The sequence below is a fragment of the Lactuca sativa genome, chromosome 4, assembly GCF_002870075.4.
Source record: "Lactuca sativa cultivar Salinas chromosome 4, Lsat_Salinas_v11, whole genome shotgun sequence".
Classification (NCBI taxonomy): domain Eukaryota; kingdom Viridiplantae; phylum Streptophyta; class Magnoliopsida; order Asterales; family Asteraceae; genus Lactuca; species Lactuca sativa.
In genome coordinates, this window is record NC_056626.2 from 366,589,759 (window position 1) to 366,608,923 (window position 19,165).

The 19,165-nt window shown below is 33.0% G+C and overlaps 1 protein-coding gene across 1 annotated transcript; it reads right to left on the bottom strand.

Annotated features, from left to right (window-relative positions):
• Positions 1-1,629: 1,629 nt before the first annotated feature.
• LOC111916465 (uncharacterized) lies at positions 1,630-3,222 on the bottom strand. Its single transcript, XM_023912130.2, has 2 exons — positions 2,715-3,222; positions 1,630-2,010 (listed from the first exon to the last, which is right to left on the bottom strand). The coding sequence occupies exons 1-2, from the start codon at positions 3,091-3,093 to the stop codon at positions 2,006-2,008; spliced, it is 384 nt and encodes a 127-aa protein (XP_023767898.2). The 5' UTR covers positions 3,094-3,222; the 3' UTR covers positions 1,630-2,005.
• Between the last annotated feature and the right edge of the window lie 15,943 nt (positions 3,223-19,165).

Sequence of the window (19,165 nt, forward strand, 5' to 3'; positions counted from 1 at the left end):
TGATTTGGATAATAATCGAGTTTGGGATCGGGCCAAGTACATTTCTCATGACGTGATCATAGGTTGGTCACGACGTGAGGGTCAGTTGATGGCGATGCTGATCGTTGACTTTGAACTTGACCATTGACCTGTTAACTTGGGTTGACTTTTGGTCAAATTACTAGTTTTAGAGTATATAGTAAGGTTAAACCTTATTTGACTCAATAGATGTGTTGTAGCACCTATTGCGTAACATCGAGTTATGGTTTATCTGACTTTATGTGATAAGTGAGTCTTCTCACTTTATTGTGTAGAATGCTAGCTGTCTCTGTGACTCTTGCATTGTGTGCTGGGCATGGTCAATTTGAATTTTGGGCTTAGCCCATTTGTATGTTGGGTTGGGTCCGTTTGTATGCTGGAAGGGGCCCGTTGGTATCATGGGCGGGGCCTAATATGTGGGTGGGGCCCAATATGATATGTGGTATTTTAGGAAATTCACTAAGCTTTGTGCTTATGGTTTTATGGTTTTAACATTTTCAGGCACTTCCAGTTCGAAAAGGAAGGGCCCGACTTGACCGCGCAATATCCGTTGACGTTTTTCTACATTGATGATTGTTATTTTACTCTGATGAATATGGTACATTTTACTATAAATATTTTAGAGAAAACATTATATGAAATTGATGATTTGAAAATGTAAATTTTTATTAGAATTTTTGGGATGTTATAGCTGGTCTGTCATATTTAGTGTTTTCCGGAGGGTTTAGAGAAGAGAGCAACAACGTGTGATTTTTGTCGGTTTTAGAGTTCAGATCGACTTTGTAAGGAGCTTTTAGGAGGTGTAGGTTGTTTCTGTCGTCTGAAGTTTGATGATCCGACGACGTCCGGAATTTCTGATGACTGTGTCCGGTGGTACGGTGTTCTTCGAAGAGATGCAAAGAGTGTAGAAATATCACATATAGAATCGGTTGGGTAGGGTGAAACTGTTTCTTTTTAACTCATCATGTGGTATTTAATAATGAATAAATAATATATAAATAACCATCCAATTAAAATAAAAGATAGAGACCTTTTGATTTTGAGTTTACGAAAAAGGAAATTAAAGGCCAAAACAAATTATTCCATATCATAAGGATGATTTTTCTAATTTAAATAAATAAACATGTGACGTTTTATAATTGGTAGTTACCTATTAACCCTATAGGCTTAGGTTACTGTATTCTAACTAATTATTATATGGATGTAGGAATGATTGTGAGCCAATCATTTTATTTATTAAATTAAATATAATTGAAAAATACCATCTAATTTCATTCTAAGGGTATTTTAGTCATTTAACATAAATTTAAAAAAAGAAAATTACAGATTTTAGGGAATAGTTAATTCTTTAAACTTAAACAATCTGATTTTTTGGATAATAAATATATTAATTCAGACATTCTAAAAGAATGTGTTTATCATTATCTCGAAAAAAAATTAAATTCTGACAGAATACTATAAACATATATTATCAATATTAATACTTTTTAATGAATACAAATTTTATATGAAAAGAATTTTAAGATCTTAAAATTAGTACTTACATTTATTCTTAACTAAACCAACTATGAACATACATAAATGACATTCATTCTGAAAGAATACAAATAATAATGGTTAACAAATACATTTATTCTTAAAGAATAAAACTGATATTGGTTAAAAATCAAATAAAAACATTAAAATCTAAGTAAAACACTAATACATTTTGATAGAATATTGTTGTAAATCCATTCTAACAGAAAAACATGCTAATCAATTTTAAATGAATATTGTTGCCTTACTTTACATTCTTTATCAGGCTTCAAATCGACTTTTTAATTGTTGTTGCCTCTATACATAGAATGTGTTTGTACACATCATTTCCAAAATTGTTTTCAATTCCATAAGAAGTTTAGAATTCTTCACTTCATCTTCTTTTTCAACTTCAGAAATAGTCTTTAGGTCACCATGATTTCCAAGATAATCTCCAACAAGACCATTATACCTAATCTGTAAAATACCAAAGGCAAGAATAGAGCTACATAACATCACTCTTATAAGGAAATTAAACATCTACTGAGAGATCAAAGATGAAATTTAAAAGATATTGAAACTCATTTGAATCATGTTACAAATGAAATCAACATCTATAAGCTTAACCAGGCAAGGTTTTACAAAACAACATGAGACTAAAAATAGCAACTAACGACAATAAGCTTGATGAATTAGTTGGGTAGGCTTGATGAATTTATGAAATTACACATGAAACTAGGTAAACCCTTTACCAATAGGAAAATAAAAACATGTATGTAGATAGCCAGATGCAATCAATTCTCCTAACATGCATATGTGCATCTACTTGAAGGATATTAAATATAACAACTTAATCAAACTAGAGTTCCAATTCCAGTGTAGCAGGGGAATGCATGATATATAGGTAAACACAGAGAAATCAAGAATCAATAAGGATAACATTTAAACCAGCTTAATTAGATTGCCCACCTACAAAAATAAAGGCATTAAGCTAGATTAACCTAAATAAACCAATTGTTTTTGTAAAATTTCAGGGGGAAATAACCAGCAAATCACCATTACAACCCTCAATCTAGAGGAAATGATAAGCACGATAAGAAAATTAGCTTCGCATACGACTTCAAACATGATGGTAAGTTGAAATGTGTATTATCCTTAAATGAAAACACAAGTACACGAACCTTCTTCAAGGATCTGTTGTGTGTAGTAGAGAATTCTGATGCCAGAGAACACCATCGAACCTCGTCGATTGATTTGGCCCATCGGACCCTTCCCTCTTTCACACCTCAAGGTCGTCAAATCCCGGAGATGTAACCTGAGAACTGCAAACGATCGGAACCCTTCGAACCATTCAACCGACTTCGTGCCTCCTTCCCATTGATTGAAACTCTTGTACCTTCCTCTTCCTCGTTCATCGAACAAAACCTCCGGAAACCTCAACTGGTTTGAATTTTTCGCTACTGGTGACGCCTGGAACTCGCTCCTCGCCACCGGAATAAAGAGGGAAGCTTCGTTGCTTCTACCTCGCCGACCCCGAAGACGACAACCTCCGCTTGCCATCTGATCAATGAATGTTGCATGTGAAGCCTTCGTGTTTTCCCCCTTGTCACCTTCGTTCACCAGTCCACCCCAAGGGTAGATGACGATTAGGATTAAAAGTTGATCGGTGGTTGTGGTTTTTAGAGAAAAAACGGCTGTAAATATTGACGGGGATAAATTACAATCTATCAATACCATATTACAGGAAGTATTTATATAGAAGTTATTAACTAAATTATCCTTATTTATTTATTTATTTATTTATTTATTTATTTATTTAATTATTTATTTAATTTTGATTTGCCTATATATATATATATATATATATATATATATATATATATATATATATATATATATATATGATGTAAAATGTAGCTTGGCGGCAATGTCAAGCCTCATTAGCGAGTCACGTCGTTTGTAAGTCATGACTTAAAGCGTCAATTTGTTTATAATTGATAATTTATATGTGTTTTAAAATATTATTCATTTTTATATACATATATGACTTAAGACGACAATTTGTCAAATTTTGGCGGCAAGTACAAACCTTCGAACCATGACGTGCCATGTCGAGATTTTTAGAACCTTGATATATATATATATATATATATATATATATATATATATATATATATATATATATATATATATATATATATATATATATATATATATATATAAACTTTGAGTTGCTTATGCAAATGCAATACATAATTATTTATTTATTTATTTTGTACATAAATAAAGAGAAACTAGGGTTTGGACCGTCCGCACGATGGTGCAGAAACCTGATATTTTAAAAAACGCAGCTCGACATGGATAAGGTTTGTGGGATAAATTCTGAGGCAACTTTCAACATAGTTACTTTCAACCATAACCCAAAATTGCAAACTATAACGTTATCTCCTACCACAATGATGTTAATTTATGCAGTTTTATAGTGATGATCTTGAGCCAACATATTTAGATTGTATAAAATCAAGCAACAGAACAACTGTAGTTACATTCAAATGTTTGTTGATCTTTTATCATCTTCAAGAAATAAAAACTGTTGATCTTTTATCATCTTCAAGAAATAAAAACATAAGCAGGGTGCTGAAAAAATTAAAGGTCTCAAGATAACCCTTTGTAAAGTGGACCAAAAAAGTATAAAACTAAAGTTTCCATCTTAATAATTATATTTGGATGAGGCGAACAAATTATAAAACTCGAAAATATATCATATTTGATACAATACTACAAATAACAACTAATAAAAAAATAATTAACAAAAATTAATATGAATCAAAATGAAAACTATAAAAACAAATTATGTAAGGATGAAAAATATAACTTTTAAAATATAATAAGGGACCGGAATCACAACTTACAAAATACCAACAATATAACTTCATAAAAATAAAAACAATTAATTCAAAATTAGTTGAGAGGAAAAGTGAATATATAAAGGTTTGTTATAAGAAGAGTAAAAAATTCTATTTCCAAATAGAAGCTTATTTGCATTTTGTATCAAATGTTTTTAATAATTATAATAAGATTTAAGTTTAGTAGTTTTGGCTCTTGAAAAAACAATAATCAATGAATAGTAATTCTCCCTCGCAAACCATATTTGGTAATTAATATATACAAAGGTCTGAACCCTTTGCACGATGTTTCGAAAACTTGATAGTTGAAAAATGTAGTGTAACATGTATAAGGTTTTGTGGGAGAAGTTTTTATACAACTTTCAACCTAGTTTAAACCTTCAAGCGTGCTTCGACCGTAATTTTATTTTTATATTTTTGTGTTTCACTTAGCAAATGGGTTATGTGTAAAATGGACCATAAAAATATAAAATAAGATTTCGAACCAAACAATTATATTGGAAGAGGCAAACAAAAATAAAGTTTAAAAGTATATCTTGAATCGTATTAATTTTATAAGGTGATACCACAGATACCATAAAAGTTTATAACTTTTAAATAAAAATGTAATAGTAATAAAAATAAAACTATAAAAACAACAGTGCAAGGGACCAAAACGTAATTTAAAAATATAGTAAGGGATTGTAACATCCCATATAAAATATAATAATTAAATAATAAAACTGGAACCCGAGAAGCAATTTGTATTATTATTATTATATGTTATTATAGCCCAAAATCAAATAATAATTAGTTGGGAGTCGGTTTCGAGAAGCCAAATGACAATATTTGAATCTCCAGGGGTTAAAGTGTAATTTTGGGACTTAATTTGTAAAGATTTTCATAAGTCAAGGGGTGTTTGGTATTATTTGGACTTAATATGTAAGGATTTATGATATCGGGGTCTAAAGAGTATATTATGGACCTCATTTGATAATAATTGTGGAGGGAGGAGCTACTTAGTAAAATATGGGACTTAGTTTGTAAGGTATTTCGGAAGATGGGATTGAAATGGTAAAATAAGGACTATGTTTGAAAACGAATCTTGAAATGAGGGACCGATAGTATCAACATGGGTTAGAGTTTGAGGAGTCGGGTATATATGCTTTATGTTTTTTTTTTAAAGAGCCAAAGCTCAGCAAACATATATGCTTTATGTTTCCCTAACCCTGGCTGTGTTTGTCCAGCCGCCATCCACACCTCTTTAACTCCCGGCGACGCACCCCACTTACGCCACCCTTCACCGCGGGTGTTGCCACAAATGATGGATTCGGAAGAATCACCGCCGTGACAAGTATTACTGTTAGTACCTTTCCATGGTGTCGAAAGACGGATGACGACGAGGATGTGTCATTTCAGTCGTGAGTGAGGAGGACCGCACCACAGCTGCCATGCCGCTGTGGTTGCTGCCGCTTGAAGACGAGCTCATCGTCGGACGCTGTGACTTATTTACCGGAGAAGCGAGTTGGGGAGGAGCCCCTGTCATTAGTCGAAGTCCGATGTCACCATTCTTCTTCATCCCTTTTTCTGTTTGACGCCGCCATGGCTGTGGGTGACCGGTGTATGGACGTTGGGTCAGATAGGGCTGAAGAGGCGTTGCTCGATGTCGTTGCCGCCGTCAAGTAACTATTTCATGCACCCCAGCTTCCCTCCGCCACTCTCTTCCATTGTTACATCGCAAACCGCCGTCAATTAGGGCTGTCAAATCGGGCAGTTGTGTCGTGTTTTTTTCTGACACGACACGACACGACAAGGTTTTGTATAACACGAGCACGACACGACACAATGTCGTGTTTTTTTTCATTAACACGAAATCAAACCAATTAAAACACGACAAAATGACATGACACGACAAAGATAATATTACATAACTATTAGTGTGTTTCATTCATACTTAAAGATATATGTCACAATAAAAACGTCAAACACGGAAAACCCGACAACCACATGCTTAATTGTGTCAATTTATGAACACGAACATTAAACAACACGACATCGTGTTTTTTTATATTGACACAAACACGACACGAACACGTATTCAAATTTTGATTTTGTTCCGATTTCGTTTCGTTTCGTGTATTTTTGTCTTGTCATGTCATAAATTGACACCCCTACCGTTAACTGCCGTTGTTGCCGCCTGTGGCTGTTGCCGCTGCCATATTTCGTCGCCACCAGGTGGGTGGCTGGATCTGTTGCAAGTAACTAACGTGTGTGTTGTGTGTGTTGTTTGTTTGGGCTGGATAATCAAGAACAAGCACCACCACCATCGTAAGGTGGTGGCTGCCGCCATGAACCACCGTGTGTGTGTGTCTTAGTGGTTGTGTGTGTTTAGTTGAGATTAGCATTGTAAAGTGTAACTAGAATTCAGAATAATGAAATGAAACCCTAACTACCACCTTGAGGTGGTGGCAGCCGCCTCCTGCTGCCACTGGCCGCCGTATCGGGTGGCGGTGTGCTTTGCCTTGTTGTGTTTGATTCGTTCGAGATGTTTGAAACCCTAATGGGTCTAATGAATCCTTAATTGACCTAAAAGCCCAAGCATGTGACTAATGGGTCTAATAAACCTTAATTGATCAAAGGACCAAGCTATTGGCCTATTGGGCAAAGATGGGGTTAGAAACCTTAATTAGGGTTTAGAAAACCCTAATATTGGATTTATGGGCCTTGGACTTCAGGACCCATATTTGGTCCTTTGGAATTGGACTATGTATTAAGTACAATCACACCATATGATTTATTTAGAAGAGTGATGGACTTAATGGATTAAGTCCTTAATGGGTTAAGTGAGAAACACTTAACCCTAATTGTCATTTTATGTGAAACCCTAATTTTAGGATTGATCGGGACCGTACGAGAACTAATTATTAAACCTACAATAATAATTATTAATCATTGTCAAATTACCCTAAGGTAATATTGGACTTAATGGATTAAGTCCTTAATGGGTTAAGTAAGAAACACTTAACCCTAATCGTCATTTCATGTGGGAACCCAAATTTCACTTGAGCCTTGAGTTGTGTCTTCCTATTAGGCCTTGGTGGTTGGACTATTGATGGGATATCTAAGAACATGTAAATGAACCAAAATAATTGGATGAGTTTTAGGTAAGGCCCATGTGAAGGACTTAGACCCAATTTGGAAATTGGGCCATAGATGGGCCATAGTTTGGGCCTTTACGATTATGAGATTTTGGGCCATTAGAAATGCCAAATATTTGGACTGGACTAAATGGTTGGGCCTTTGAATAAGGCCATGTAAAGGTTTGGGCCCAATTTCGAAAATTAGGCCATATGTTGGGCTTTGAGCCATAGTTGGACTTTTGGGCCTTTGGAGTGTGAGTTGGACCTTGAGCTTAGAACCCAATTATTAATTGGGTGTTGTTTGATGTTGGCAGTTCGGGAATCTGTCAACTAGCAGCTGGAGTTTCATCTGCGAGACTTCAGTAGTGTCAGGTGAGTTATCATCACTATACTAATGGGTCTAAGGCACCAAGGCCAGCCCTTTATATATTTGTATCTGGAATATGGCATGATATGTTTATTGATTACATCCTGGTAGTTAGGATAGTTGTATACTTATGCTTAGTGACCTGGTTAGGTCGGTGTCATGGTTATAGGATGATGCTATGTTAGTGACTGGTTAGGTCTGTATCCCGGGTATTCGGATGTTGCTATGATTAGTGATATGTTAGATCGGTTTAACTGTTATATGACATGAGCTAGCGTATGATATTTATGTGCACATGTTTGTTTAATTGGGGGTTGGGTTAAGGCGGTCCTGCTTTGTGTTGTAGGTCAACATACCCGATGAGTGGTCCAGGTAGGTTGTAGGCCCTACGAGGCGGTCCAGTCATGCTGAAGGCTCGGGAGTGGTCCAGATAGGTTGTAGGCCCTGTGAGGCGGTCCAGTCAGACTGAAGGCTCATTATGCATGTTATTATGTATTTGTTATATGATATGGTTATATTTGTATAACGTTGGTATTTTGGGGTAACTCACTAAGCTTTCGAGTTTATAGTTTCAGTTTATTGTTTCAGGTACATAAGGGGATCGTGGCAAGGCAAGGGCGTGATCATACAGCTCCTCACTTTTGATGACATTGTTACTGGGATACTCTGATATGATACATTTTGAAAACAAGCTTTGTGATGGTTAATAGATTTGAAATGTTTTTAAACGTTTAAATTTGATATGATTTTTATGTCTGTTACAGATCATAACTTAAAAACATCCATGATATAACTTTAGAATCATGAAGGGTAAAAACTGGTTAATCAAAATTTATTTAGGGGAAAAAATGTAAATATGAGATCTTTTTATTAGCAGAATCAAACTTGCTGTTTTTAAGAAAATACATATTTCACAGCTTATATTATATTCTATAAACCTTGTATCTTGATCCGGACTTGATATGTTTTATATTGAGAGAAGTAGAAGCTAATGAACATTAATTCTGTGAGTGACACCTTATTTGGAAATTCACACACACACACACACACATATATATATATATATATATATATATATATATATATATATATATATATATATATATATATATATATATATATATATATATATATATATATATATATATATATATATATATATATATATATATATATATATATAAAAAACACTAAAGCACCTCAAAGCGTAGACAGAATGTCCCAAATGTTGCTTAAATGAGCATTGTTTCATTGTCATTTTCATTTGTCGTTTTTATAGGCATATCATTTCATATATTTGAGATATTTTTCATAACCGAATGTAAGCCGTGTGTGAATCGGATCCACATATTTTGATATTCAAATTTCAGTTTACCCCATCATGTTTCTTTCTTCATTAAAATACTTACGAAAATATTGAAAGTTTTAAACTGTTCCCTTTATTTTTTTAATGTTACAAAATGCTATCTTAAAATATATTGGGATATAGTATTGAGAAAATGACTAGATGGGTAAAACGAGGCTCAAATTTGGGATGTAATCGGTTCTGAACCGTACTGAACCAAAAACCGAACATGCATTGAACTACGAACCAGTTCCGCTACCAGTACCTATACATAAAAATATAAAATAAAATTACAATGCTATTCTTACACATTGTTAGGGTAAAACAAAAATGTACATTGCTATTCATACATATTGAAAGATTGATATTGGTTTATACCTCATAATTAATACAATATAGCAGTATACGTTACATACATTGAAAGATTGAAAAAATTGACTATGGTTGTTTACTTGAGTTTTCTTTAGTGTTATCCAAACTCTTCATATTTTGTGACTTTGATTCGCTCCGAGATGATAGAAAATTAGAAATCGATTTTTGGTGAGGGGATTAGCCAAACAGTAGAGGAGATCGAATTCTTGCTTAAATTTTGTACTTTTTTTTTGTCTAACATAGTGAGCGAACAATGAAGCTTAATTCAATCAATCAATGTATTCAAACAAGTAGGCTTCGATTACTTGAGCAACTGGGAGGGGGATAGAGTTTGGATTTACTTTTTCTCTCGTTTGTCATAGTGAGAACACAAGGAGTCGAGACAATCGATTTCTTATCCAAGTAATTTCACCCAATATCCCTATACTTTATGTTTTATATTTGTTATATTTTAATTAGTAAATCAAGTGAAATTGGGGAGTTCTTCAAATTATATGATTGATTAGCTTAGTCAATTTTGATATAGTTTTTAACTAGTTGTGAAACCCGTATATTATACGGGTTAATTAAAACATAATGTTAAATAGGAGTGATTAAATGAGAAGTTTATTTGAATTTGAAATATGAAATAAATGAAAATTATGAAAAAAAAACATACAAAAAATAAATTAATTCAAATTATGTGTTTAATTGTTAGACCCGTATACTAAACAAATTATTATAATAAAATGTTAAATACAAAGGTTTAAAGTGTAAATTTATTTGAAATTGAAATTGAAATTACAAATTTAAAAATTGAAATTAATAGTTATTATAGTAGGTTTAATTTGTGGAAACTAAATTAATGATATAATGGAAATGAATAATGAAGTAACTGACAACTGGAAAATAAATATATTTCAAAATTATTAGAAAATGAAATGTAACCAATTAAATGAAAGAATAACAAGTGACAATAACATTTTCATTTATTATGATAGATAGTTTTAGGAATTAATTACTCCCCAATTTTAAATTTTAAAAATCAAAATAAATGAGTGATTGTATTCCTTTGAGCACATCTTAGAATTAATTATACTATTAAAACTACATAGTGACCAATACATAATTACGGGTGAACCTTAATACATGATAAATTTGGAAATACACTTTAGATAACGTGAAATTCACATTGCTAACGAATCTAGAATATGAAGTTGTATAATCCGAATTCCATGTTATATAATCTACAAAATTCATATTATCTATAAAATTAAAAAAAAAAAAATTACCACTTTTTAATACTAGTCCCTTATCATCATTAGACGGTTGATGGTGATTCTTATGGTTGTTACATGAACAAAACCCAGGTAGGTTATTAGGGCGGAAAAGAAGAGATATCGGTAGAGACCTGCAGTTACAAGAAAGAAAGAATAAAAGAAATGACTAGTCGTATGTCAAGAAGGGAGAGAGATGAGAGATTATTTGAGTTGATAAAATTATGGTAATTAGTTATATTACTCTAATCATCTTTTGTTATCTTTAATTTAAACTAAATGAAATAAAGTTATTATTAGTTACAAAATTGATACATTAATTTTAACCATAACTCTAAACTAATAGGTATTTGAGATTTGTTCTTGTGTTTTCAATCTTTTTAATATTATTCGTACTTAGTATATTTAGCGGAGTATATTATTATATGGATATAATCTTGCTTGTTCATTGTTATTAACACATGTTTTATTTCTGTTGAAACAAGGACACAAGGACGGTGCTGCTATATCACAAGGTGCGTCCTCAGAAACTCCTAAATTTTCAACATTTACTATAAATTATATACCAAAAAATTAAGACTTACTTTAATAATAGAGTAAATCACGCGAATGGTCCCTATGGTTTAGTATAAATTGCACATTTGGTCACTACCTTATTTTTCTAACTCAGGTTGTCCTCAAGTTTTAATTTTGTAACGCGCATAGTCCCTATTTAACAATCCGTCAATTGTTTCCGTTAGACACCTCATGTGCCTTGCACGTTGAGGGTATAATAGTCATTTACCATTGCCAACGATCTTTAAATAGTCGCTTTTTCATTAGATCGGCCCTAATTCTGAGTTTTTTTCAATTTCTTCATCGTTGAATCGGTTACACCTTCTCTCCTTCAAATCAGGGATGGTTAAATGTGATTGTGGGCGTGCTGCTGTAATTCAGACTTCAACTACAAACAATAATCCAGGAAGACCTTATTACGAATGTCCAAGTAAGGTATGTTGTAGTTGAGAATTTTGTAATCGTAACCCTAGATGGAGATATGGTTGTATGCGATTGTGGGTATTGTAATCGTGGCTTTTGAAATTGACAGGAACCACGTAAATGATTTATTGCTTGGGTAGATGATGATGAAAAGGATCATGGTGACGAATTGACAATCTCCTGGCTTGTGAGGTTAAACAAGAAGCTGAAAAATGAAAATCTATTCTTGAAGACATGTTTATTTGTTAGTTGCGTATTGTTCTTGGTGATACTTGTTTACAAGTTGTAAGGTGGAGATGAGTTGTTATTGTAATGGTAAAGTCTTCTGTAATGGTTAGGTTGTAATAGTGAATGTAATGGTATCCTCTTCTGTAATGGTTAAGTTGTCTAAGTATTGTAATGCAAATGGTTAAGTTCTTCAAGATCAATGAAAATGGTATTGTGTTGTATTGATTATGTTTTAAAGTGATGTATAAGAGCATATTGACCAAAACAAGTAGCAATGGTGCATCATAAGAAGAAAACATTCCATTAACTAGTACCAAACTATTACATGGCAATGAGGATTAGTTGTTACAAACTAGTTCATTCAAAAGTGCCAACATATTGACCAAAACAAATAGCAAAATACTAGCACTATTACAAACTATTCATAAATAATGTACCAAAATATTAGACATATTACAAGTAGCAACATAAAAAAAATACTAGCCCTATTACAAACCATCAAGTTGTTGCCTTCCCTTTCCCTTTTCCTTTGACTTTTGACTATCCACCACCCCCACCAACAATTGGTCTTTTCCCTATGCAGGTTCTTGCATTGTGACCAACATTGTTACACTTCTTACATGTTACTGATCTATGGGCTCTCGATGTTGTGCTTCCTCTAACAAAGTCATCCTTTTCCACAGTTGATATTGTTCTCTTCTTATTTGGTCTTCCTATGGGAACATGATGTTTTGGAGGCAACAAAGTTGTTGATATAACTGACTTCTCCCACATGGCCCTTCCATTGATCGGAATAACTTTAAAAGAATATATCTCTTTTCCAGCTTGATAACCACTAACATGGGTGCACAAATGATTTTGGGATACGTACATCCTTATTATTCCTCCCTATATCCCAAATAGCAGCCACACCATGTTTACGGTATTCCAGTTAATTCCCACCTTTTGCATGTGCAAATTTGTACACCTACATCCACAATACACTGATCTTGCCAAGGTCCAGCAACTTGATATTTTCCATCACCACAAAATGTTGCAATATACTTTTCTACCTTACTCTTTATCTTATCCAATATTGTTGTAGCTGTAGGAGTCAAAGGACCTACAACTTTTTGAATTTCCTTGTCAACTTTGACTATCTTCTTCATAATGTACTCTCTAATGAACTCAATGCAGTTAATGATTGGTGCATCACGACCTTTTTCTAGCTTGATGTTAAATGCTTCGCACAGATTATTAGTAAGAGCATCAGAATGTGCTCTCCCTAAACATAAACAAGTTCTATCTCAGTATTCAATATACCTTCTTTTAAAATTATTAAGTAGATATTGAAGATCGATATACTAGTAAAGTTTTAGCGAGCCCAACTTTGAGGAGATATTTGTTTCAGCCACTCATAAGCATCATTATTAAGCTTCTTTAGTTTTTCTATTGCTTGATGAAACTGTTGTACATTAGAGGTCGTGGCACATTACCAAAGAAGATCTTTGAACTCCTTTCCCTTCTAGATCTTTTTCATGTTCTCGTGTATGTGACGAAGACAATATTAATGCTCTGCACATGGAAACAGTGTTGCAATTGCAGGCAACAAACCCTAACAACAATAACATGTATCTATGTTAGTAAAACTAAATCAAAAATATAAAACTATAAAACCTAGTTTGGATAGGTTTGAATACCTTTTGCCTGTCACTCATAAATGTAAAATTGGAATTGGTTCCCAAACCTAAGTCATCACCCAAATTACTTAAAAACCAAGTCCAAGGATTCAATGTTTCTGATTCAACCATAGGGTAGGCTAAAGGATATATCGCATTATTACCATCCAATGCCTTTGATTACACACATAAATTACCAGAAAACATTGGTTAGTTAACACTACTTTCAATAAAGAACAGATAATACAAAAAGAAGTAAGAAGATCTTACCACAACAGACAAGATTTGGCCTGGATATGGACCTTTCATAAAGGCTCCATCAAGTCCAAGAAAGTCCCTTCTTCTCGCTACAAAAAACCTCACTTCAAAGCTCCAATGCAAACATAGATACATCTGAATGTTCTCGTCTCAGCAGTTGGATTCTCTTCACTTTCAACATCAATTTTAACTGTAGTATCAGGGTTATGTGCATGTACCTGTAAAACATAATCCCTCAACAACCTGTATTGACTGGCATAATCTCCTTGAACATGCTTTAAAGCTTCCTACTTTGCCCTAAAAGTTTTCATATGTGAAATGTCCATCTGGTACTCACGTTGGTGTTGCTCTTTTAAATCCCTAATAGGAATCTTTGGGTTTGTTTCAATAACTTGTACTATATGCTCTAAAAGGAACTTATAGTCACATGCTTTGTAGACATCGATGCTCTTTCATGTATGTCTTAACCATCCAATCTATGTCACGCTTCCACTTACTACAGTAGATAACCCATGGATATTTCTCTTCTTCATTAGTAGCAAGATTTGTTATAGTGCCCTTACACACAAACCTAACCCTGTTCTTATCATTTTTCTCTAATTGTATTTCCCTTCTTGTCCTTATGGAATGTAGTTTCACTTGTGTCTTAAAGTCCTTAGATTAACTGAAAGTTTGAAAAATGTAAAAAGGCTCGCTACCCAAATTTGCATTATTTTCATAAGCCCTCTATATGGCTCTAATAGTTTTCCTTCGCTTACCATCATTTTCCTCATCAGATAAAGACCCACAACAAAACCTCTATGTTAATCACTTCCAAGTCACCTTGTTGTGTATCTTTAAGTACATTACTTTCAGAAGAACCTCCAACCAATTCTACATCCTTGTCCAATGTTAATATGGAAATCTTTCATATCCACATCAACATCATGTATGAGATTATCCTTATCAATAAAAAAAATCACTATCTTGACTCTCACTATCATCATCAAACTCATCACTTCCATTGCCATTGTTGTGTCCACTACCATCATCGTCATCCTCATTCTCTAAATTTATTTCAAAATCAACATGGTCGACAACAAATGCTTCTTTGTCTAAGTGACTATCATTCTCAACTTGTGTTTGGTCTGGAACACTCTCATAGTTAAGTAGGGTTAGGTATGGAACACTCTCATGCTCAATTGGAGAGTCATGCCACTCCAAGAACAACCTTTTTGGAGCAAGCTGGTGGCTCTTTAATTTCAACAATTTAAACCTTACTAGGGTTAGGGGACATAGAATAAGTATGTAAGTTTGTTTTCCCATGCTCAATATATATGTCTATTAGCTTATGGTTACCAACATACGTACCCAGATGGTGAACATCCTGATCAGAACCCAAAGCAAATAACCCAAAATCCAAATCGCCAAACGGTCTCAGGAAATGATAGTAGAGCAGTGTCTTGTCTGAATTAACATGCTCAAGTTCCTCCATCATCTCGTCAATGTCGTGAATGGAAAAGGTGTAAATGTCTAGTAAATCAAAGTAATTTTGCTTGCCTTTGATGTACTTTCTTCCAGGGAATTGTGTAAACTGTCCACCATGGTATAATCGAACAGTGAATATCGTCGGATGTCCAGCTGTAGATTGAAGGGAAGATACATCAGTCACATATTTTTTTGTTTAAGTTACTAACTGATCGAGGGAGTGGACACTTACCATATCGATGAGCAACGTCGATCTCGTCCATGGTAGCATGTATCCTCCAAGGCGCCATCGTCGTCTTCAAATGTAGGGTTCTTTCGATCAAGGGTTTTCAAAAGTTTTGTCTATGAATGTTTGTGGCTGATCACGCTAATAAGTGATACGTCTTTTATTTCTTGGCGGTAGAACGCTGACAATGGTAAATGACTATTATACCCCCAACGTGCAAGACATGTGTGATGTCTAACGAAAACAATTGACAGATTGTTAAAATAAGGACTAAGCGCGTTACACAATTAAAACTTGAGGATGGTCCGAGTTAGAAAAATTAGTTAGGGACCAAGCGTGCAATTTATACTAAACCATAGGGACCATTTACATAATTTATTCTTAAAAATATTAAAAGACCTAACTTTTTGTTGAAAAAACAACATATATTAGTTAAAGTAGAGATACGTTTGAATTTTTTGATTACCACTTATAGTTATTTCCATATCAACCGACTAACGAAATAAATGAGAGGTGATGTCTTATGCATAACAAAATGAAAGAACATTTGTACTTGACAACTATGAGTTTATGATTTAGCTAATTAGTTGTAACACTTTTTATTATATATTAGCTTCTGCATTTATTTTTAAATATTTAATAGATATATTTATAAAAATCATTTTTTTGAATGTTCTAATCAGTCCGGTTGAATCGTTTTTTTAACTAGCCGGTTCCAACTTGTTTGATAAAAAACGGTTTTTTGAGATAAAAAACTGGTAATGTGAACGGGTTTCGGTTTAACCGATCAAACCGATCAATGTGGTTCGATTTTCAAGCCATTTTGTAGCAGTTCGGTCCGACTGAATCGGTTAGGGAACCATGTGATTTTTTTAATTCTAGACCTGCCACAACATTGAAGTTGGGACACATCAAGAATAACTACCGAACAAAAAACAAACAAATTTTACCCCAAAATAATATCTAGTAAATAAATTTAGCAATATGAGCCACTATACACATCGTATTGAGAGAAATAATAAGATTGATAAGTTATCCTTGTAAAAGTTTTATTAACAAACCAAAACCGAAAAGAAAAGAAAGAACTCAATGATGTATAAGGTTGACCGGTGTAGGGTTTACGAGTTAAAATGTTGGAGGCAAAGATAGATAGATCATGTGCATGTTTTTATCTCTCTATTCTCCCTCGCTTCTCTATATAGGCATCAAAATAGTATGGATTTATTTGATCAATGAGAGTAAATGAGAGTACTATTCAGCCTAATAGTGTTTATCAATAAGGTGATCCTTGTTGCCTAGTATCTAGGTTTTTAATATAACTCTTCGTTTAAAAAAAAGGAAAAAAGAAAAAGAAAAAGTGTCGGAAACAGTGAAACTGATGAGAGTGAGATTCCGTCCTAAGTATATGTCATCAGGAACAAGTTGAAATGGGAAACCAAGTAAACATGTTTATCTACTTTTATGGTTTGATGGTACTCTAGTATTTGGACTCAACATAATGCAATCCGCGTTGTCGAATTTGGACACATTTTTTCTAATCCATTTGAGTATCTAATTTTATAAAGGTTAATGCTTCTAGAAACAAATTATTTTCTATAAAATATTTTGAATTTATCAGAAAGTTATAAAAAAAAACAAAGTATTTGTTTTTAGTAAACATCATTAAAATAATAGTATTTAACGATTACAAAATTTCAGTCGCTTAAATGCTGATAATTTTGTCTTAAAATAATCATGTTTTTTGAAAAAAAAAAAAATCAGTATTCATTTATGATATTGATCTTTTTATAAATTTGAGACACATACAAGCTTTCATAACAATAATCTTTTTATAAATTTGAGATACATAAAATTTTTTATGAACTTTAAAATACATACAAATTATTTGTTCTTTTAATACAAAAATAAAATAACAGTATTTTATGTATAATAAATTTCAGTTGTTTATATTCTGACAAATTTTTCTTAAAATAATTATGTTATTAGAAAGTAATAAAATAATTTGCTACTCATTCGCGACATTATTCATTTTATAAATTTGAGATACATACAAACTTTTATGACATTTATGTTTTTTATAAATTTGAGATACATACAAACTTTTATGAAATTTGAAATACATACAAATTATTTGTTCATTTAATGAAAAAACCATTAAAATAATCATGTTTTTTAAAAAGTAATAAGATAACTTTCACTACTAGAAAATATGACTTTTTCCTACCGAAAATAGCTACGGAAAATTTCCGTAGCTAATTAGCTACGGAATCGCTACGGATCAGTTATAGAATGAGATGTCATAATTTAGTAACAGAATAGCTTCGGAATAACTACTGATGCGGGTGCGTAGCTATTCCATAGCTAATTAGCTACGGAATAGCTACAAATGCAAATCCGTAGTTATTCCGTAGCTAATTAGCTACGGAATGGCTACGGAATACCTACGGATATTAATTACATACGGATTAGCTACGGAGTATGCTTTCTGTTAGAATTCCGTAGCTAAGTAGTTACGGATTAGCTACGGATTTTTCTTATTTTCAATTTTTCGGGCACCAAACGTCGTTTTTTTTCTCTTCATTTTTTTCACACCTCGACTATACATGATTATCATTATTTCCACCAACTTGTAGCTATTAATATCGTTCATAAAGTCGTGTGCCCCTTCAGGATCAAGTACTCGTTTCACAATTTAACATTATAATGCCTATATTTTTCACCAACTTGTGATGGATTATGTTTGTATATGTATATTTATATACATGAATGAGTTGTGGAATATGTGTACGTGTATATGTGTATGTATACGTGTTTGTGAGATGTATGTGTACGTATTCATAAGCATTATAGTGTTAAACCATTAAACGAGCAATGAATCATGTATGTGCACACTATTTTATAAATGATATTAATAGTTATAAATTGGTGAAAATATAGATAATCATGTATAATAGAGGTGTGAAAAAAACGAAGCGAAAAGAACGACGTTTGGTGCCCGAAAATTTGAAAATAAGAAAAATCCGTAGCTAATTAGCTACGGAATTCTAACGGAAAGCATATTCCGTAGCTAATCCGTAGGTAATTAGCTACGGAATATGCTTTTCGTTAGAATTCTGTAGCTGATGATACGTAGCTAATTAGCTATGAATTTTTCTTATTTTCGATTTTTCGGGCACCCAACGTCGTTTTTTTTGCTCCGTTTTTTTCACACCTCTATTATACATGATTATCTATATTTTCACCAACTTATAGCTATTAATATCATCCATAAAAGCCGTGTGCACATATGAGATCTATTACTCTTTGCTGGTTTAACACTATAATGCTTATGAATACGTTCACTTACATCTCACAAAAACCTATACCTACATCATCATCATCATCACCATCATCAACATCATCATCATCATCACCATCATCACCATCACAACCATCACCATCATCACCAACAT